Source organism: Ranitomeya imitator, chromosome 10 (genome assembly GCF_032444005.1).
Source record: "Ranitomeya imitator isolate aRanImi1 chromosome 10, aRanImi1.pri, whole genome shotgun sequence".
Taxonomy (NCBI): Eukaryota; Metazoa; Chordata; class Amphibia; order Anura; family Dendrobatidae; genus Ranitomeya; species Ranitomeya imitator.
In genome coordinates, this window is record NC_091291.1 from 19,730,163 (window position 1) to 19,753,406 (window position 23,244).

Sequence of the window (23,244 nt, forward strand, 5' to 3'; positions counted from 1 at the left end):
GCCCACGGTGGTTTCCCTTTATTGAACAAAAAAAAAATCACTAACATATTTTTGTAAAGATATTTCCTTCCATAAAAACAATTAATAAGAGAGGCAATAAATTATTGCTGGGAAATACTGCTATAATTTCTGATAGTGAGTGTGCCACGACTTTAGGCAATCCCCTTAATCAATAAATGTATAATAATTTGTATTTCATTATCAATAATTTTTAGACCCAAAATCATATTAAAATGCAGATATGTCCTTGATAAAAGATGGCATGGAATCCTGTCCTGGTAAATAGCTTTACTGGAAAACATGGCCCCCATTCAGGAGACAATACAGTAACCTCCTTGTGTGATGTTTCAGGACTTGTATCTACTACACAAGATTCATATCCATCATCCCGCTAATATAGTGAATGTATCATATATAGAACAATTCTGCCGTCATACAAATGAGCAGAACTTACACCTGTACTATAGGTATAAGAAAGAGTAATGACTTCAATAATCTGGAAACACTTGTTAAATAGCCATTATACATTCATACATCACTTATATTAGATGATTTTTACACATTTTACCTAAGCGTGTATTATCATCCTATCCCCCGCGTGTAAGTATCATTATATTGTACCCCATGATTGTGTCATTATTCAGGACCCCATTTGTCTGGTTCTCTTTTATCCTATACCTCCAAGTATCAGCGTCAATCACTTCTACCCCTAAATATTGATGAAATTGTTCTCTCCTTGTTAAAGACGATTCATAAATCTACTAAAATATGGAGATAAAGAAAAAGTAATAGACCAGTTATATAGTATAGATGAATGAACAGATATGAGATATTGATACAGATTTGAAGCAGATGATGTCATTTGTCACTTCCTTTTTAATAAATAAATCTATACATCAGAGTGATAAAGAAAGATAAAAAATTACATTATATTTCTCTATTGTTTATCTATAATTTAAGTTCCAGATGAAATACTTTGTATTTATTGCTATTTCCAAAAAACTGTCCGGTTTTGGACACATTGGTAGAGGATACATGTACTAGTTCACTTCTAAAATAATGGAGGCCACTGTTATTATTATCCAAGAGACCTAATTGTATTATCCATGGGAAACAATGGACTCTGCAGAGGTCTCACCTTTGGGAAGTTTTGTAAACACATCACGAATTTTGCATGAGTAGAAATGAGCACAAACTCGGGATCCACCCAAGCCAACTGTACACACCGGGCATTTCATATGTAGATGTCAGTGTTAAGAGGCCCAGGACAATGGGAAAAGGACCTAGGCACTACCTTCTCAGATTCTCAGATCAAATATATATATATATATATAAACTCACATGGCCCTTCTACCTGTGTGCGCATTCAGGAAAACTCATGTGAAATTAATTCCAGATGGTATTTAACTCCCAGTCAAATCAAGAAATGGTATCGTTCAACAAATCCTAATTGTTGGAGGTGTGAGGCTGATGACGGCAACTTCTTACACATATGGTGGTCCTGCCCATCCCTTACCCCCTTTTGGAAGGTGGTAGCCTCTATCATCCAAGAATTGCTAGATAAAAACGCTGTTTTGAAACCGGAAAATGTCTTCCTGAACATGCCATTATGGCCAAGGGACGAGAAGGCTTCTTAATTGTCACAATTCATTATAGCGGCAGGGAAATCCTTGATCCCCCTCAAATTGGAACACTAAAGATATACCCACAACTTGGCAAATTTACTTCAAAGTAGACCAAGTGTACCGCATAGACGAACTAGCAGCAAAAACTAACCATTCCATTACCAAGTTTCAAAATATCTGGAACCCTTGGACCCGATTCAGGACTCAGACTATTTTTTTATTCCGAGATATAACCATTAAATTAATGTACTCATTCCAATGTGTCTCCATCCCCCCCATCCTTCCCTCTCACCCTCCCCTCTTTCTCATTCCTACTTACACTTTCTCCCTACTTTTTTTTTTTAATTGATAAAGGTTCAATATTTCTCCTCTTCCTAGGAGGAAATCCGTTAGATACTTCGTTTATTATCACTGATGCAAATACTTTTGAGAGATTGATAACAGAGCTCTCTTGTTCTGGCTCTTTGTACCAACCAGGTGTCCTCTTAATTGTATACTGTTCTTTATTACACTATATTTTACCCTCTTAAACTGTTTGTTAACCTTTAAAAATTTTCAATAAAAAGAACATTGAAAGAGAAAAGAGGCCCAGGACAAATTAATTGTATCAGGAAGTGTTGGAAATTACATGGATTCTAAGTAAGTTGAAGATTCCCATATAAATGTTATAATCCTTCTTCAAACTCAACATATGATGGTGTCTTCAGGTACTTTTTGAAGGTTTCGATGGTAGGCGAGAGTCTGATGTGTTGAGGTAGAGGGTTCCAGAGTAGGGGTGAAGCGCTAGAGAAATCTTGTATACGATTGTGGGAAGAGGAGATAAGAGGGGAGTAGAGAAGGAGATCTTGTGAGGATCGGAGGTTGCGTGTAGGTAAGTACCGGGAGATGAGGTCACAGATGTATGGAGGAGACAGGTTGTGGATGGCTTTGTACGTCATGGTTAGGGTTTTGTACTGGAGTTTCTGGGTAATGGGGAGCCAGTGAAGGGATTGACAGAGGGGAGAGGCCGGGGAATAGCGGGGGGACAGGTGGATTAGTCAGGCAGCTGAGTTTAGAATAGATTGGAGGGGTGCGAGAGTGTTAGAGGGGAGGCCACAGAGCAGGAGGTTGCAGTAGTCAAGGCGAGAGATGATGAGGGCATGGACTAGGCTTTTTGTAGATTCATGGTTGAGGAATGAACGGATCTGTGAAATATTTTTGAGTTGGAGGCGGCAGGAAGTGGAAAGGGCTTGGATATGTGGTTTGAAGGAGAGATCAGCGTCAATGATTACCCCGAGGCAGCGAGCTTGTGGGACTGGGGAGAGTGGGCAGCCATTTACTGTAATTGATAGGTTCATTGGGGGGGGTCGCGTGACATGGGGGAAAGATGATGAATTCTGTTTTGTCCATGTTAAGTTTTAGAAATCTAGCGGAGAAGAAGGATGAAATAGCGGATAGACATTGAGGGATTCTGGTTAGTAGGGAGGTGATATCTGGTCCAGAGATGTAGATCTGTGTGTCTTCTGATGAATAAGTCCCGTAAATAACGATGCACGATAGAGAGAAATACAAATTAATTATATTAGTTTTGGACATTTATACACAGGTAAATGATTACTTAGCAAATAGTCAACAGGAAATCTAAAGGTGTGAAATGATAAAATATCAGATACATAATAGATAAATGTATATCCAGACATATGACCATGGGGAGAGATTTGGAGGGAAGCTCTTTTCTGAGGAGTTTTGTGTGAGTTCTTCACCTACTGAATAGACTTTTGTTATGTAAATCAGATTTACTCTACCTGACACCCAAGATGGTGAAGACATTGACAGGAAATCCATGACCCCTCCCCAGTCTGATATAAATTGGGGTCTTTGCTCTTCCCTCATACATTCTCCTGGAGACCTGAGCGGAACGACTGGCGTGAGTTCCACAGCACTGTGCTGTCATGGAGGTCAGTCACTCGGTGAAAGAGCGAACAATTGCTGAAAACAGTCTAATAATCCTCTTGCAGGGGTTACATGGTCTTGTCACCACTGTTGACTTACGAAATGAAAGCTCTGCCAGGGGGACTATCCTAAATGTAGATGCTTTTATGAATATACGCCTGGAAAAGGTTATCTACACAGATCGCCATGGCCAGGAGGCTAAATTAGAGGACTTGTTTGTTACTGGACGCAACGTGAGATATGTTCACATTCCAGAAGAAGTGGATATAATCCACACCATTGAAGAACAGCTAAAGAAGATACAAAGTATTCGAGGCTTTGGTGGAAAGGGAAGAAAAGAGTTTCCCTCAAAAAAGTCCAAATGATTTTCAAGCCTCCATAACAAAGTGAAAGCAGAGTTGACAATTTTTCCAGTTCTTCCCTCATACATTCTCCAGGACAAGACCCTTCTGAAATCTTCTGCCATACATCTATCATTGGGAGGAATAGAAAATGGAGAAATCATCAAGACCAGAATCTGTCTCCTCTGACTGCACCACTAACATAGAGGAAACAGAAGTGATCGTATCAGTGCAAAATCCTCATACAACAGGGATGGAGGTCGCCGAATACTTGAGCTGCTTCTGCACCGTGCTGAAAGGTCCAACCAAGGTCCGAAATTGTTTTGGCTTTTGGACCGGGAACTGGTCTTTCATGGTCAGGCTGAGAGAAGACCCGTCCTTCTCTGATGGTGGTCTCCTGCATCTACCAGAAAGATGCACATTAGGAAACTCGAAAGCAACAATTTCTTATTCAGACACGTCACTGAGCAATAATAGAAGGATGATGATGGAACATGAGGAAGGAATCATATCGCGTCTCTGCTGCCACTGCCGTCTGCAAAGCAATATTTTCATGGACTATCCTCGTCACCTCAAGGAAGTCCAAGACCGGATATTTAAGAACGCCGAGATGGATCAGAGAAAAAGTAACAGGTAAGAGGACAATGCGCTCCACCATTCATTACCAGGGTCTCCAGATATCATATCTGTTCTCGGACAAATGGTAAAGAGTCATAACCAACTTGATGTAAACTTTTATTTATTGTGACTTTTGTTGGAAGCTTCAAATCTTATAATCTACTGCACAAAATATGAGCCGTGATTGATCGGGATGAGTTTGGGGCAGAATATATCTTGTAGCTTTCATTATTAGTGATACCAATGATATCTAACATGGGGCCATTTTTGAAAAACTCAGATTAATCCAGTATATTTTATACAAATCGGTACATTTAGCAGAGTTTTGCCTATTGCTGCATTTTATAGTGGTGTAATATCTATATTTTATCCTTCTTTTCCCACAGATGAAATCATTTCTTTGCTGATGGAGAAGACAGAATAACCGGAGGCAACTGAATTTTGAAAACCAATTCAGGATCAGATCTGTATGAACTCTCTGCCAGTTTTTCCCAAATCTTCTAATTTATGAACACATCGGCACCTGGACTTAGTAGCTTAAATCTTCTGTATATTTTGATCATTTTGCCAAACTTAATACTTCAATAAAACTTGAATTTAATGCAATTTTTTTTTCTTACTTGTGTCATTTTTATATTCATCTGAAAGGGAAAAGTTGTTCTCAATGCAAGTCCTGTTTCTCCAAACCTGTGTCTTTTAACATCAAAATTGATGTTCTTGTGTTTCTGGGGTATAATTGACTTTGGGTGCAGTGATGGGGGCGCAAATACTCCCATTAAATTATGTGTATACTTTTTACAACAGTAAGACAAATAATAGCTAGTGTTTTTTAATCTCATTCGTGCTCGCAGCTATATCATGTATATATGAGCTTCTCTGGACCTCAGTACATGTTAATACAGCACATGTGTTCCCAGGTTCTTCACATATAATAATCACAGAGTGGCATCTTCATCTCCTGATCTTTATTATAAGAAATAATCACTTTTTTTTGTTTCTAAAGTCAGAATACACGTGTGACATTTCTGTACAGTATATAAACCCCCTATATCTCCGAGTCTGTTGTGGTAGAACTGGGGAGACCTCCATGCAGGGATCCAATTCAAAACAAGGCAGAAAAGGCCTGAAAATACAAGAACACCAAGAGATAATCCCACAAAGGAATTGTCCTGTACCCAAAATCTCATTGTGTTATTACTCTGTACCCCAAGTGTCATTGTGTCATTCTGGGTACAGGATAGTGACGTTCACACTAATACTGGAAAATGATAAAAAAAAGTCTCAGGCTGTTATTATCCTGAACCACAATTGTCAGTATTTCATTTTACTGTATCTCCAAGTGTTGGGTTTCTCATCCTCTAACCTAAGTTCTCTACTATTAAAGCCTTTAACCCCTTCCCAACCTGTGACGCCACGTAGGTGTCATGAAAGTCTGTGCCAATCCGACCTGTGACGCCTATGTGGCGTCATAGCAGGATCGCGTCCCTGCAAGATCGGGTGAAAGGGTTAATTGAAATTTCACCCAACCTGCAGGACAGGGGGAGTGGTACTTGTGCCCAGGGGGGTGGCTTAACTCCCCCGTGGCTACGATCGCTCTGATTGGCTGTTGAAAGTGACATTTCACTTTCAATCAGAGCGATCGTAATATTTCACCAATGAAACTTGGTGAAATATTACAATCTAGCCATGGCCGATGCTGCAATATCACCGGCCATGGCTGGAGACTGCAATCTGCCCCCGCCACGGATTTCCTCCCCTCCGTCCTGTCATCTGCTCCCCTCCATCCTCCTGTCCGCTCCCCCCATGCTCTGATCCCTCCCCCCTGTGCTCTGATCCCACCCCTCCATACTTACCGACCTCCGGTGTCCCTCCCGCTATCCGTCCGTCTTCGGCATGGGCGCTGCCATTTTCCAAAATGGCAGGCGCATGCGCAGTGCGCCCGCCGAATCTGCCGGCCGGCAGATTCGTTCATTCATTTTGATCACTGTGATAGATATATCATATCACAGTGATCAAAATTTAAAAAATAGTAAATAAACCCCCTTTTGTCACCCCCATAGGTAGGGAACATAATAAAATAAAGAATTTTTATTTTTCCACTAGGGTTAGGGTTAGAACTAGAGTTGAGGTGAGGGTTATAACTAGGGTTAGGGTTGCAATTAGGGTTATGGTTATGGTTAGGGTTAGAATTAGGTTATGCGCATATGGTGCTGATTTGGTTGCGGATCTGCAGCGGATGGGCCGCTGCGGATTCATAGAAGTATTCCATCACATTTACAGTACCGTGTAAACCTATGGAAAACCAAATCCGCTGTGCCCATGGTGCGCAAAATACTGCTCAGTATTTTCCGCAGCATGTCAATTCTTTGTGCGGATTCCGCCACGTTTTACACCTGTTCTGGTTTAGGAATCCGCTGGTAAAATCCGCACCAAAAACACTGGAAATCCGTGGTAAATCCGCAGGTAAAACGCAGTGCCTTTTACCTGCGGAGTTTTCAAAAACTGTGCTGAACACTCCGCACACAAATCCGCAATGTGGGCACACAGCCTTAGGGTTGGAATAAGAGCTAGGGTTGGAATTAGGGTTATGATTAGGGTTAGGGGTGTGTTGGGGTTAGTGCTGGAGTTAGAATTGAGGGGTTTCCACTGTTTAGCCACATCAGGGGTCTCCAAACGCGACATGGCGCCACTATTGATTCCAGCCAATCTTGCGTTTAAAAGTCAGCTGGTGCTCCCTCCCTTCCGAACCCCGACGTGTGCCCAAACAGTGGTTTACCCCCACATATGGGGTACCAGCATACTCAGGACAAACAGGACAACAACTTTTGGGGTCCAATTTCTCCTGTCACCCTTGTAAAAATAAAAAATTGCGGGCTAAAAAATCATTTTTGAGGAAAGAAAAATGATTATTTATTTTCATGGCTCTGCGTTATAAACTTCTGTGAAGCACTTGGGGGTTCAAAGTGTTCACCGCACATCTAAATAAGTTCCTTGGGGGGGTCTACTTTCCAAATTGAGGTCACTTGTGGGGGGTTTCTACTGTTTAGGCACACCAGGGGCTCTGCAAACGCAACGTGATGCCCGCAGACCATTCCATCAGTCTGCATTTTAAAACGGCACTTCTTCCCTTCCAAGTCCTGTTGTGTGCCCAAATAGTGGTTTACCCCCACATATGGGTTATCAGCGTACTCAGGACAAACTGGACAACAACTTTTGGGGTCCAATTTCTCCTGTTACCCTTGTGAAAATAAAAAATTGCGGACTAAAAAAATCATTTTTGAGGAAAGAAAAATGATTTTTTATTTTCACGACTCTGCGTTATAAACTTCTGTGAAGCACATATCTAGATAAGTTCCTTGGGGGGTCTAGTTTTCAAAATGGGGTCACATGTGGAGGAGCTCCAATGTTTAGGCACACGGGGGCTCTCCATACGCGACATGGTGTCCGCTATCGATTGGAGCTAATTTTTCATTCAAATAGTCGAATGGCGCTCCTTCCCTTCCGAGCCTTGCCGTGTGCCCAAACAGTGGTTTACCCCCACATGTGAGGTATCGGTGTACTCAGGAGAAATTGCCCAACAAATTTTAGGATCCATTTTATCCTGCTACCCATGTGAAAATGAAAAAATTGAGGCTAAATCTTTTTTGCGAAAAAAAAAGTACTTTTTTATTTTTAGGGATCAATTTGGGAAGCACCTGGGGGCTTAAAGTGCTCACTATGCATCTATATAAGTTCCTTGGGCGGTCTAGTTTCCAAAATATCGTCACTTATGGGGGATCTCCAATCTTTAGGCACACAGGGGCTCTCCAAATGCAACATGGTATCCGCTAAAGATTGGAGCCAACTTTTCATTCAAAAAGTCAAATGGCGCTCCTTCCCTTCCGAGCCCTGTCGTGCTCCCAAACAATGGTTCCCCCCACATATAGGATATCTGAGTACTCAGGACAAATTGGACCATAACTTTTGGGGTCCAGATTTTCCTTTAACCACGGGTAAAATAAAAAAATTGTTGCTAAAAATCATTTTTTGTGACTAAAAAGTTAAATGTTTATTTTTTCCTTCCATGTCGCTTCCGCTGCTGTGAAACACCTGAAGGGTTAATAAACTTCTTTAATGTGATTTTGGGCACCTTGAGGGGTGCAGTTTTTAGAATGGTGTCATTTTTGGGTATTTTCAGCCATATAGACCCCTCAAACTGTCTTCAAATGTGAGGTGTTCCCTAAAAAAAATTGTTTTGTAAATTTTGCTGGAAAAATGAGAAATCGCTGGTCAAATTTTAACCTTTATAACTAACTAGCAAAAAAAATGTTGTTTCCAAAATTGTGCTGATGTAGACAGTAGTGCACGTGGCGTGCACATCGCACATGGGTTGCATGTGGGGAGCATGTTGTATGTGGGGTGCACGTGTGGTGCATGTTGCACGAGTAGTGCACATTGGGATGCACGGTGCACTGTGCACATGGGGTGCACAGTGCATGTGGGGTGCATATTGCACATGGGGTGCACGGTGCACATGGGTTGCATATTGCAAGAGGAGTGCACATTAGGGAGCACGTTGCAAGTGGGGTGCCCATGGGTTGCACGTGGGGTGCACATTGCACGTGGGGTGCACATTGCTCGTTGCACGTGGGTTGCATATGTGTTGCACATTGCATGTGGAGTGCATGTTTCACGTGTGGTGCACGTTGCATGTGGGTTGCATGTGGGGTGCATGTTGCACGTAGGGTGTGCGTTGGGCTGCACAGTGCACGTTGTACAAGGGGGGTGCACGTTGTATGTGGGGTGCACATGGGGTGCATGTTGCATGCTGGGTGCATGTTGGGGTGCACGTTGCAAGTGGGGTGCACGTTGCATGCGGGGTGCACTTTGCACGTGGGGTGCACATTGCATTTGGCACGTGGGGTGCACATTGGGTGCACATTGCACATGGGGTGCTTGTGGAGTGCACGTTTCACGTAGGGTGCATGTTGCTCATAGGTTGCACATTGCATGTGGGTTGCACGTGGGGTGCACAGTGCACATGGGGTGCACATTGCTTGTGGGGTGCACATTGCTTGTGGGGTGCACATTGGGGTGCATGTTGCACATGGGGTGCACGTGGGGTCCACGGTGCACGTCCATTGCACTTGGGGTGCACCTGGAGTGCACGTCGCACATGAGGTGCACATGGGGTGCATGTTGCACATTTGTCTATTGCACGTGGGGTGCACATGGTGTGCACGTCGCACGTGGGGTAAACATGGGGTGAATGTTGCATGTTGGGTGCACATGGGGTGCACGTGGGGTTACATGTGAATTGTACGTGGGTTGCACGTTGCACATGGGTTGCACGTTAAACCTTGGACGTGGAGTGCACATTACACCTTGCACGTGGGATACACGTTGCACATGGGGTGCACATTGCACATGGATTGCATGTGGGGTGCATATTGGGGTGCACATGGGGTGCATGTTGCACCTGGGGTGAATATTGCATGTGGATCAAACATGTGGTGCATGTTGCACGTGGGTTGCATGAGGGTTTTACGTTGGGGTGTACGTTGCACATGGGGTGCACATTGCACAAGGGGTGCTAGTGGGGTGCACATTGCAAATGGAGTGCACGTTGGGGTGCATGGTGCATGTGGGGTACATGTGGGTTGCATGTTGCACGTGGGGTGCACGTTGCACGTGGGTTGCATGTGGGGTGCACTTTGCATGTGGGGTGCACGGTGCATGTGGGGTACACATGGCTTGCACATGAGGTGCAAGTTGGGGTGCATGTTGCACATGGGGTGTATGTTGCGCATGGGGTGCACGTGGGGTTGCACGTTGCGCGTGGGGTGCGCGTTGGGTGCATGTGGGTCCATGTTGCACATGGCATGCACAACCATTGCACACGGGGTGCACAGAGTGCTCGTTGCATGTGGGGTGCACTTGAGGTTGCATGTGGATTGCACGTGGGTTGCACGTTGCACATGGGTTGCATGTTACACCTTGCACGTGGTGTGCACATTGCACATGGGTGCACATTGCACGTGGGGTGCATGTTGCACGTGAGGTGAATGTTGCATGTGGATTGCATATGTGGTGCATGTTGCATGTGGGTTGCATGTTGCACGAGGGTTTCACGTTGGGGTGCATGGTACACGTTGCACATAGGGTGCATGTGGGGTGCACATTGCCCAAGGGGTGCACGGTGCATGTGGGATGCATGTTGCACGTGGGTTGCATGTTGCACGTGGGGTGCAAGTTGCACGTGGGGTGCATGTGGGTTGCACATGGGGTGCACGTTGCCCGCGGGCTGCACGTTGCTCATTGAGTGCACATTGCACGTGGGGTGCATGTGCGTTGCATGTTGCACGTGGGTTGCAGGTGGGTTGCATGTTGCACTTTGCATGTGGTGTGCACATTGGGGTGCATGGTGCACGTTGCATGTGGGGTGCACGTGGGTTGCACATGGAGTGCACGTTGCACATGGGTTGCACGTTACATCTTGCACATGGAGTACATGTTGCACATGGGATGCACATGGCACGTGGGTTGTACATGGGATGCACGTTGGAGTGCATGTTACACGTGGGGTGCACATGTGGTGCATGTTGCACATGGGGTGCACGTTGCACGTTGCACATGGGGTGCATATTGCATGTGAGGTGCACATTGTATGTGGGGTGCACTTGGGGTGCATGTTGCACTTGGGGGTGCATGTTGCATGCGGGGTGCATGTGGGGTGCACATTGCATGTGGGGTGCACGTTGCATGTGGGGTGAACATGAGGAGCACGTTGCATGTGGGTTGCACTGTACACATGGGATGCACGTTGGGGTGCACAGTGCACGTTGCATATGGGGTGCATGTGGGATGCACGTTGCTCACGTGGTGCACACTGCACATGGGTTGTAGGTGGAGTGAATGTGGGATGCATGCTGCACCTTGAACATTAGGGTGCATGTTGCACTTTGTATGTGGGGTGCACTTTGCATGTGGGGTTCACGTGGGGTGCACATTGCATGTAGGTTGCACGTGGAGTGCATGTTGTACATGGGTTGCACATTGCATTTGGGGTGCATGTTGCATGTGGGGTGCATGTTGCATGTGTGGTGCACATTGCACGTGGAGTGCACTTTGGGGTGCACATAGGGCTGTACAGTGCACGTTGCATGTGGGATGCATGTTGCATGTGGGGTGCACGTTGCACGTAGGGTGCACATTGCATGTGGGGTGCACTTTGCACATAGGGTGCACGTTGCATGTGGGGTGCATGTTGCACGTTGGGTGCATGTGGGGTGCACATTGCACGTGGGGGTGCACTTGGGGTGCACATAGGGCTGTACAGTGCACGTTGCATGTGGGGTGCACGTTGCATGTGGGGTGCACGTTGCACGTAGGGTGCATGTTGCAGGTAGGGTGCATGTTGCACGTGGGGTGCATGTTGCACGTGTGGTGCACATTACACGTGGAGTGCACTTGTGGGTGCACGTTGGGCTGCACAGTACACATTGCATGCGGGGTGCACGTTACATGTGGGGTGCACGTGGGGTGGATTTTGCCCGTGGAATGCACATTATATGATGGGTGCACATTGGGGTGCACAGTACATATTGCACATGGGGTGCACGTGGGGTGCACATTGCACGTGCATGTGGGGTGCATGTTGCACATGTGGTGCACATTGCACGTGGGGGTGCACATTGCACGTGGGGGTGCACTTGGGGTGCACATAGTTCTGTACAGTGCACGTTGCATGTGGGGTGCACGTTGCACGTAGGGTGCACGTTGCAGGTGGGGTGCATGTTGCACATGGGGTGCATGTTGCACATGTGGTGCACATTACACGTGGAGTGCACTTGTGGGTGCACGTTGGGCTGCACAGTGCACATTGCATGTAGGGTGCACGTTACTTGTGGGGTGCATGTTGCATGTAGGGTGCACGTTGCATGTGGGGTGCATGTTGCATGTGGGGTGCATGTTGTATGTGGGGTGCACATTACACGTGGAGTGCACTTGTGGGTGCACGTTGGGCTGCACAGTGCACATTGCATGCGGGGTGCACGTTACATGTGGGGTGCACGTGGGGTGGATTTTGCCCGTGGAATGCACATTATATGATGGGTGCACATTGGGGTGCACAGTACACGTTGCACATGGGGTGCACATTGCATGTGGGGTGCATGTTGCACGTGTGGTGTACATTGCACGTTGGGGTGCACATTGCGCATGGAGTGCATGTTGGGGTGCACATAGTTCTGTACAGTGCACGTTGCATGTGGGGTGCACGTTGCATGTGGGGTGCACGTTGCACGTAGGGTGCACGTTGCAGGTGGGGTGCATGTTGCACGTGGGGTGCATGTTGCACATGTGGTGCACATTACACGTGGAGTGCACTTGTGGGTGCACGTTGGGCTGCACAGTGCACATTGCATGTGGTGTGGATTTTGCCCGTGGAGTGCACATTACATGATGGGTGCACTTTGGGGTGCACAGTACACATTGCACATGGGGTGCATTTTGCACATACGGTGCATGTGGGGTGCACATTGCATGTGGTGTTCACATTGGGGTGCACGGTGTGCATGGGGTGCACATTGCACGTGGGGTGCACGTTGCACGAGGGGTACGATGCACATGGAGTGCATGTTGCACATGGGATGCATGTTGGGTACATGTTGCACGTGGGGGGGCACTTGGGGTGCACATAGGGCTGTATGGTGCACGTTGCACATGGGGTGCACGTGGTATGCACATTGCTTGCGGGGTGCACATTGCACCTAGCACGTGAGGTGCACTTTGCACGTGGGGTGCATGTTGCACGTGGGGTGCACATGGATTGCATATTGCAAGTGGGGTGCACGTTGCACATGGGTTGCACATTGCATGTGGGGTGCACGTTGAATGTGGGGTGCATGTTGCACATGTGGTGCACGTTACACGTGGAGTGCACTTGTGGGTGCACGTTGGGCTGCACAGTGCACATTGCATGCGGGGTGCACGTTGCATGTGGGGTGCACATGGGGTGGATTTTGCCCGTGGGGTGCATGTTGCACATGGGGTGCATGTTGCACATGGGGTGCATGTGGGGTGCATGTTGCAGGTGGCGTGGATTTTGCCCGTGGAATGCACATTACATGATGGGTGCACATTGGGGTGCACAGTACATGTTACACATGAGGTGCACGTGGGGTGCACATTGCATGTACGGTGCATGTGGGGTGCACGTTGCATGTGGGGTTCACATTGGGGTGCACATGGGGTGTGCATGGGGTGCACGTTGCACGTGGGGTGCACATTGCACGTGGGGTACGATGCACGTGGATTGCATGTTGCACATGGGATGCATGTTGGGTACATGTTGCATATGGGGGTGCACATAGGGCTGTACGGTGCACTTTGCACGTGGGGTGCACGTGGTATGCACTTGCTTGCGGGGTGCACATTGCACCTAGCACGCGAGGTGCACTTTGCACGTGGGGTGCATGTTGCATGTTGGGTGCATGTTGCACGTGGGGTGCACATGGATTGCACATTGCATGTTGGGTGCATGTTGTACATGTGGTGCACGTTACATGTGGAGTGCACTTGTGGGTGCACGTTGGGCTGCACAGTGCACATTGCATGCAGGGTGCACGTTGCATGTGGGGTGCACGTGGGGTGGATTTTGCCCGTGGGGTGCATGTTGCACATGGGGTGCACGTGGGGTGCATGTTGCACATGGAATGCACATTGCATGATGGGTGCACGTTGCACATGGGGTGCATGTGGGGTGCATGTTGCATGTGGTGTGGATTTTGCCCGTGGAATGCACATTACATGATGGGTGCACATTGGGGTGCATGGTACACATTGCACATGGGGTGCATGTGGGGTGCACATTGCACGTACGTGCATGTGGGGAGCGCGTTGGGGTGCACAGTGCACATGGAGTGTGCATGGGGTGCACGTTGCATGTGGGGTACGATGCATGTGGAGTGCATGTTGAACATGGGATGCACGTTGGGTACATGTTGCACGTGGGGTACACATTGCACGAGGGTGCACTGTGCACGTTGCACATGGAGTGCACGTGGGGTGCACATTGCACGAGGGTGCACTGTGCACATTGCACATGGAGTGCACGTGGGGTGCACATTGCACACGGGGTGTACGTAGGTTGCACGTTGGGTGCACACTGGGGTGTATGGTGCACTTGGGTTGCACATGGGGTGCATTTTGCACATGGGGTGCACGTTGCACGTGACGTGCACCGTGGGTTTGCACAGGTACACAATGCATGTGGGTTGCACGTGGGGTGCCCATGGGGTTGCATATGGGGCACGTTGCGCATGGGTTGCACGTTATACCTTGCACGTGTGGTGCACATTGGGCTGTACAGTGCACATTGCATGTGGGGTGCACGTTGCACGTAGGGTGCACGTTGCAGGTGGGGTGCATGTTGCACATGTGGTGCACATTACACGTGGAGTGCACTTGTGGGTGCACATTGGGCTGCACAGTGCACATTGCATTCGGGGTGCACGTTACATGTGGGGTGCACGTGGGGTGGATTTTGCCTGTGGAATGCACATGGGTGCACATTGGGGTGCACAGTACACATTGCACATGGGGTGCATGTGGGGTGCATGTGGGGTGCACATTGCATGTGGGGTGCATGTTGCATGTTGGGTGCATATTGCACGTGTGGTGCACATTGCACATGGGGGTGCTCTTGGGGTGCACATTGCACGTGGAGTGCACGTTGCAAGTGTGGTGCACATTACACGTGGAGTGCACTTGTGGGTGCACGTTGGGCTGCACAGTGCACATTGCATGCTGGGTGCACGTTACATGTGGTGTGGATTTTGCCCGTGGAATGCACATTACATGATGGGTGCACATTGGGGTGCACAGTACACGTTGCACATGAGGTGCACATGGGGTGCACATTGCATGTACGGTGCATGTGGGGTGCACGTTGCATGTGGTGTTCACATTGGGGTGCACGGTGCACATGGGGTGTGCATGGGGTGCACGTTGCACGTGGGGTGCACATTGCACGTGGGGTACGATGCACGTGGAGTGCATGTTGCACATAGGATGCATGTTGGGTACATGTTGCACGTGGGGATGCACATAGGGCTGTACGGTGCACGTTGCACGTGGGGTGCACGTGGTATGCACATTGCTTGCGGGGTGCACATTGCACCTAGCACGCGAGGTGCACTTTGCACGTGGGGTGCATGTTGCATGTGGGGTGCATGTTGCACGTGGGGTGCACATGGATTGCACATTGCAAGTGGGGTACATGTTGCATGTGGGGTGCACGTTGAATGTGGGGTGCACATTGCATGTGGGGTGCATGTTGCACATGTGGTGCATGTTACATGTGGAGTGCACTTGTGGGTGCACGTTGGGCTGCACAGTGCACATTGCATGCGGGGTACACGTTGCATGTGGGGTGCACGTGGGGTGGATTTTGCCCGTGGGGTGCATGTTGCACATGGGGTGCACGTGGGGTGCATGTTGCACATGGGGTGCATGTGGGGTGCATGTTGCACATGGAATGCACATTGCATGATGGGTGCACATTGGGGTGCATGGTACACATTGCACATGGGGTGCATGTGGAATGCACACTGCACGTGCGTGCATGTGGGGTGCGCGTTGCATGTGGGGTGCACATTGGGGTGCACGGTGCACATGGGGTGTGCATGGGGTGCACGTTGCACGTGGGGTACGATGCATGTGGAGTGCATGTTGAACATTGGATGCATGTTGGGTACATGTTGCACATGGGGTACACATTGCACGAGGGGTGCACTGTGCACGTTGCACATGGAGTGCACGTGGAGTGCACGTGGAGTGCACATTGCACATGGGGTGTACGGTGCATGTGGGTTGCATATGGGGTGCACTTTGCACATGGGGGCACGTTGCACGTGATGTGCACTGTGGGTTTGCACAGGTAGACAATGCATGTGGGTTGCACGTGGGGTGCCCATGGGGTTGCATATGGGGGCACGTTGCATGTGGGTTGCACGTTATACCTTGCACGTGTGGTGCACATTGGGCTGTACAGTGCACATTGCATGTGGGGTGTACGTTGCATGTGGGGTGCACATTGCACGTGGGGTGCACATTGCACGTGGGGTGCACGTTGCAGGTGGGGTGCATGTTGCACGTGGGGTGCATGTTGCACGTGTGGTGCACATTACACGTGGAGTGCACTTGTGGGTGCATGTTGGGCTGCACAGTGCACATTGCATGCGGGGTGCACGTTACATGTGGGGTGCATGTGGGGCGGATTTTGCCCGAGGAATGCACATGGGTGCACATTGGGGTGCACAGTACATGTTGCACATGAGGTGCACGTGGGGTGCACATAGCACGTGCATGTGGGGTGCATGTTGCACGTGTGGTGCACATTGCATGAGGGGGTGCACACTGCACGTGGAGTGCACGTTGCATGTGTGGTGCACATTACACGTGGAGTGCACTTGTGGGTGCACGTTGGGCTGCACAGTGCACATTGCATGCTGGGTGCACGTTACATGTGGTGTGGATTTTGCCCGTGGAATGCACATTACATGATGGGTGCACATTGGGGTGCACACTACACGTTGCACATGAGGTGCACATGGGGTGCACATTGCATGTACGGTGCATGTGGGGTGCACGTTGCATGTGGTGTTCACATTGGGGTGCACGGTGCACATGGGGTGTGCATGGGGTGCACGTTGCACGTGGGGTGCACATTGCACGTGGGGTACGATGCACGTGGAGTGCATGTTGCACATAGGATGCATGTTGGGTACATGTTGCACGTGGGGGTGCACATAGGGCTGTACGGTGCATGTTGCACGTGGGGTGCACGTGGTATTCACATTGCTTGCGGGGTGCACATTGCACCTAGCACGCGAGGTGCACTTTGCACGTGGGGTGCATGTTGCATGTGGGGTGCATGTTGCACGTGGGGTGCACATGGATTGCACATTGCAAGTGGGGTACATGTTGCATGTGGGGTGCACGTTGAATGTGGGGTGCACATTGCATGTGGGGTGCATGTTGCACATGTGGTGCACGTTACATGTGGAGTGCACTTGTGGGTGCACGTTGGGCTGCACAGTGCACATTGCATGCGGGGTACACGTTGCATGTGGGGTGCACATGGGGTGGATTTTGCCCGTGGGGTGCATGTTGCACATGGGGTGCACGTGGGGTGCATGTTGCACATGGGGTGCATGTGGGGTGCATGTTGCACATGGAATGCACATTGCATGATGGGTGCACATTGGGGTGCATGGTACACATTGCACATGGGGTGCATGTGGAATGCACACTGCACGTGCGTGCATGTGGGGTGCGCGTTGCATGTGGGGTGCACATTGGGGTGCACGGTGCACATGGGGTGTGCATGGGGTGCACGTTGCACGTGGGGTACGATGCATGTGGAGTGCATGTTGAACATTGGATGCATGTTGGGTACATGTTGCACATGGGGTACACATTGCACGAGGGGTGCACTGTGCACGTTGCACATGGAGTGCACGTGGAGTGCACATTGCACATGGGGTGTACGGTGCATGTGGGTTGCATATGGGGTGCACTTTGCACATGGGGGCACGTTGCACGTGATGTGCACTGTGGGTTTGCACAGGTACACAATGCATGTGGGTTGCACGTGGGGTGCCCATGGGGTTGCATATGGGGGCACGTTGCATGTGGGTTGCACGTTATACCTTGCATGTGTGGTGCACATTGGGCTGTACAGTGCACATTGCATGTGGGGTGTACGTTGCATGTGGGGTGTACGTTGCATGTGGGGTGCACATTGCACGTGGGGTGCACATTGCACGTGGGGTGCACGTTGCAGGTGGGGTGCATGTTGCACGTGGGGTGCATGTTGCACGTGTGGTGCACATTACACGTGGAGTGCACTTGTGGGTGCATGTTGGGCTGCACAGTGCACATTGCATGCGGGGTGTACATTGCATGTGGGGTGTACGTTGCATGTGGGGTGCACATTGCATGTGGGGTGCACATTGCACGTGGGGTGCACGTTGCAGGTGGGGTGCATGTTGCACGTGGGGTGCATGTTGCACGTGTGGTGCACATTACACGTGGAGTGCACTTGTGGGTGCATGTTGGGCTGCACAGTGCACATTGCATGCGGGGTGCACGTTACATGTGGGGTGCATGTGGGGCGGATTTTGCCCGAGGAATGCACATGGGTGCACATTGGGGTGCACAGTACATGTTGCACATGAGGTGCACGTGGGGTGCACATAGCACGTGCATGTGGGGTGCATGTTGCACGTGTGGTGCACATTGCATGTGGGGGTGCACATTGCACGTGGAGTGCACGTTGCACGTGTGGTGCACATTACACGTGGAGTGCACTTGTGGGTGCACATTGGGCTGCACAGTGCACATTGCATGCAGGGTGCACGTTACATGTGGTGTGGATTTTGCCCGTGGAATGCACATTACATGATGGGTGCACATTGGGGTGCACAGTACACATTGCACATGGAGTCCACATTGCATGTACGGTGCATGTGGGGTGCACGTTGCATGTGGGGTTCACATAGGGGTGCACGGTACACATGGGGTGGAGTGCACTTGTGGGTGCACGTTGGGCTGCACAGTGCACATTGCATGCGGGGTACACGTTGCATGTTTGATGCACGTGGCGTGGATTTTGTCCGTGGGGTGCATGTTGCACATGGGGTGCACGTTGCACTTAGGGTGCACGTGGGGTGCATGTTGCACATGGAATGCACATTGCATGATGGGTGCACGGTACACGTTGCACATGTGTGCACGTGGGGTGCACATTGCATGTATGGTGCATGTGGGGTGCAAGTTGCACGTGGGGTGCACGGTGCACATGGGATGTGCATGGGGTGCACGTTGCACATGGGGGGCACATTGCACGTGGGGTACGATGCACGTGGAGTGCATGTTGCTTATGGGATGCATGTTGGGTACATGTTGCACGTGGGGGTGCACATGGGGTGCACGTAGGGCTGTACGGTGCACGTTGCACGTGGGGTGCACGTGGTATGCACATTGCTTGCGGGGTGCACATTGCATGTGGGGTGTACGTAGGTTGCACGTTGGACGTTGGGTGCACACTGGGTTGTTCAGTGCACGTGGGGTGCACTTTGCACATGGGGTGCACGTTGCACGTGACGTGCACTGTGGGTTTGCACGGGTACACAATGCATGTGGGTTGCACGTGGGGTGCCCATGGGGTTGCATATGGGGGCACGTTGCATGTGGGTTGCACGTTGCATGTGGGGTGCACGTTGCACGTAGGGTGCACGTTGTAGGTGGGGTGCATGTTGCATGTGTGGTGCACATTACAAGTGGAGTGCACTTGTGGGTGCACGTTGAGCTGCACAGTGCACATTGCATGCGGGGTGCATGTTACATGTGGGGTGCACGTGGGGTGGATTTTGCCCGTGGAATGCACATGGGTGCACAGTACACGTTGCACATGGGGTGCACATTGCACATAGACTGCACGTTGGGCTGCACATAGGGCTGTACAGTGCACGTTGCATGTGGGTTGCACGTTGCATGTGGGGTGCACGTTGCACATAGGGTGCATGTTGCAGGTGGGGTGCATGTTGCACGTGGGGTGCATGATGCATGTGTGGTGCACATTACACGTTGAGTGCACTTGTAAATGCACGTTGGGCTACACAGTGCACATTGCATGTGGGGTGCACGTTACATGTGGGGTGGATTTTGCCCGTGGAATGCACGTTACATGATGGGTGCACATTGGGGTGCACAGTACACGTTGCACATGGGATGCACGTGGGGTGCACATTGCACGTACGGTGCATGTGTGGTGCGCGTTGCACGCCAGGTGCACATTGGGGTGCACGGTGCACATGGGGTGTGTATGGGGTGCACGTTGCACGTGGGGTACACATTGCACGTGGGGTACAATGCACGTGGAGTGCATGTTGAACATGGGATGCATGTTGGGTACATGTTGCACGTGGGGTACACATTGCACGAGGGGTGCACAGTGCACGTTGAACATGGGGTGCACGTGGGGTGCACATTGCACATGGGGTGTACGTAGGTTGCACGTTGGGTGCACACTGGGGTGTACGGTGCATGTGGGGTGCACTTTGCACATGGGGTGCACGTTGCACGTGAAGTGCACTGTGGGTTTGCACGGGTACACAATGCATGTGGGTTGCACGTGGGGTGCCCATGGGGTTGCATATGCAGCACGTTGCACGTGGGTTGCATGTTTTACCTTGCACGTGGGTTGCACATGGCATGTGGAGTGCATGTGGTGTGCATGTTGCACGTGGAGTACATGTTGCACGTGGGTTGTACATGGGATGCACGTTGGGTGCATGTCGCACATGGGGTGCACGTTGAACGATGGGTGCAAGGTGCACATTGCACATGGGGTGCATATTGCATGTGAGGTGCACATTGTATGTGGGGTGCACTAGGGGGTGCATGTCGCATGCAGGGTGCATGTGGGGTGCACATGAGGTGCACATTGCATGTGGGGTGCACTTGCACGTGGGGTGAACATGAGGAGCACGTTGCATGTTGGGTGCACGTTGCACATGGCATGCATGTGGGTTGCACTTTGCACATGGGATGCATGTTGGGGTGCACAGTGCACGTTGCATGTTGGGTGCATGTGGGATGCACATTGCTCGTGGGGTGCACGCTGCACCTGGGTTGTAGGTGGAGTGAATGTGGGATGCACGTTGCACCTTGAACCTGGGGTGCATGTTGCACGTAAGGTGCACTTTGCATGTGGGGTTCACGTGGGGTGCACATTGCATGTAGGTTGCACGTGGAGTGCAAGTTGCATATGGGTTGCACATTACATGTGGGGTGCATGTTGCATGTGGGATGCATGTTGCACGTCTGGTGCACATTGCACGTGGGGTGCACATTGCATGTGGAGTGCACGTTGGGGTGGACTTAGGGCTGCACAGTGCACATTGCACGTGGGGTGCACATTGCACCTTGCATGTGAGGTGCACTTTGCACGTGGGGTGCATGTTGGATGTGGGGTGCATGTTGCACGTGGGGTGCACGTTGCACGTGGATTGCACATGGGTTGCACATTGTATATGGGGTGCATGTTGCATGTGGGGTGCATGTTGCACGTGTGGTGCACGTTACACGTGGAGTGCACTTGTGGGTGCACGTTGGTCTGCACAGTGCACATTGCATGCAGGGTACATGTTGCATGTTTGATGCACGTGGCGTGAATTTTTGCCTGTGGGGTGCATGTTGCACATGGGGTGCACGTTGCACTTGGGGTGCACGTGGGGTGCATGTTGCAGATGGAATGCACATTGCATGATGGGTGCACATTGGGTTGCATGGTACATGTTGCACATGAGGTGCACATTGCATGTACGGTGCATGTGGGGTATGGGGTGCACGTTGCATGTGGGGTACGATGCACGTGGAGTGCATGTTGCACATGGGATGCATGTTGGGTACATGTTGCATGTGGGGTGCACATTGCACGAGGGGTGCACTGTGCACGTTGCACATGGGGTGCATGTGGGGTGCACATTGCACATTGGGTGTACATAGGTTGCACGTTGGACGTTGGGTGCACGTTGGGGTGTATGGTACACGTGGATTGCACATGGGGTGCATATTGCACGTGAGGTGCACATTGTATGTGGGGTGCACTAGGGGGTGCATGTCGCATGCAGGGTGCATGTGGGTGCACGTGGGGTGCACATGAGGTGCACATTGCATGTGGGGTGCACGTTGCACATGGGGTGAACATGAGGAGCACATTGCATGTGGGGTGCACGTTGCACGTGGGGTGAACATGAGGAGCACATTGCATGTTGGGTGCACGTTGCACATGGCGTGCATGTGGGTTGCACTTTGCACATGGGATGCATGTTGGGGTGCACAGTGCACGTTGCATGTTGGGTGCACGTGGGATGCACATGGCAGACGCGGTACTGTATAAGGTACGCGTCTCTGACTGGGGAGCACACAGAGAGCTGCACGTAAAGGTGGTCTGTGCCAGTTCCCCCCTAGCATCACTCCCCCCCCTTTAGTGATGCACTAATTGGAAGACCCCCAGCCGGCCAGTGGGCACTAGAGGGGAGGGGTCCTACGGCCACTCCTACAGGGGTTAAATCCAGGTGTCCGGCCGAGAACTTTCTCTTTCACTCTCGGCAGGACACCTGGAAGCGTTTGTCACTGCATCCCTGTAGTAATGTCGGACCCCCTGGTCGAGGCCCTGCAGAAAGGATTGGAACAGAGAGGTGAGCACTGGCTTCAGGCCATCCTTACCGGCCTCAGGGCTCACCTTCCTGGGCCTTCTCCTGACCCCGCTCTGTCTTTCCTCACCCCTTCGTCCCCTGGCCCCATAGGTCCGTCCTCCATTACCCCTTTGTCCCCTGGCCCCATAGGTCCGTCCTCCATTACCCCTTTGTCCCCTGGTCCCGTATGTCCGTCCTATATTACCCCATCGCCCTCTGGTCCCCTGGGTCCGTCCCCCAGTATCCCTTCTCCAGGGCTGTTCTCCCTCACCCCTCCGCCATCGGGCCCCCTCGGGCCTAGCTTACCTCCAATACCTTCGGGAGCACCAGCACCCTGCGGTCCGTCGTTAGGCCCGGCCCCGATCGGTGGACAGAGGCCCCTCTCTGCGCCGCTGTCGGTGCCGGACCCCTCGGCTGTAGGGGGTCTGGGGGCCTCTCGAAGGCGGCGGGGGAGAGCCGGGCGTCGCACCCGTCGGAGGG

The 23,244-nt window shown here is 50.7% G+C and overlaps 1 protein-coding gene across 1 annotated transcript; it reads left to right on the forward strand.

Annotated features, from left to right (window-relative positions):
• Window positions 1-3,556: 3,556 nt before the first annotated feature.
• Window positions 3,557-3,922, forward strand: LSM10 (LSM10, U7 small nuclear RNA associated). The gene has a single exon (XM_069742935.1). It carries the CDS (start codon window positions 3,557-3,559, stop codon window positions 3,920-3,922), a length of 366 nt encoding a protein of 121 aa, XP_069599036.1.
• The last annotated feature ends 19,322 nt before the right edge of the window (window positions 3,923-23,244 follow it).

Excerpts from the sequence above, each read along its gene's own strand:
- LSM10 (XM_069742935.1), top strand. The coding sequence starts at position 3,557 with ATGGAGGTCAGTCACTCGGTGAAAGAGCGAACAATTGCTGAAAACAGT.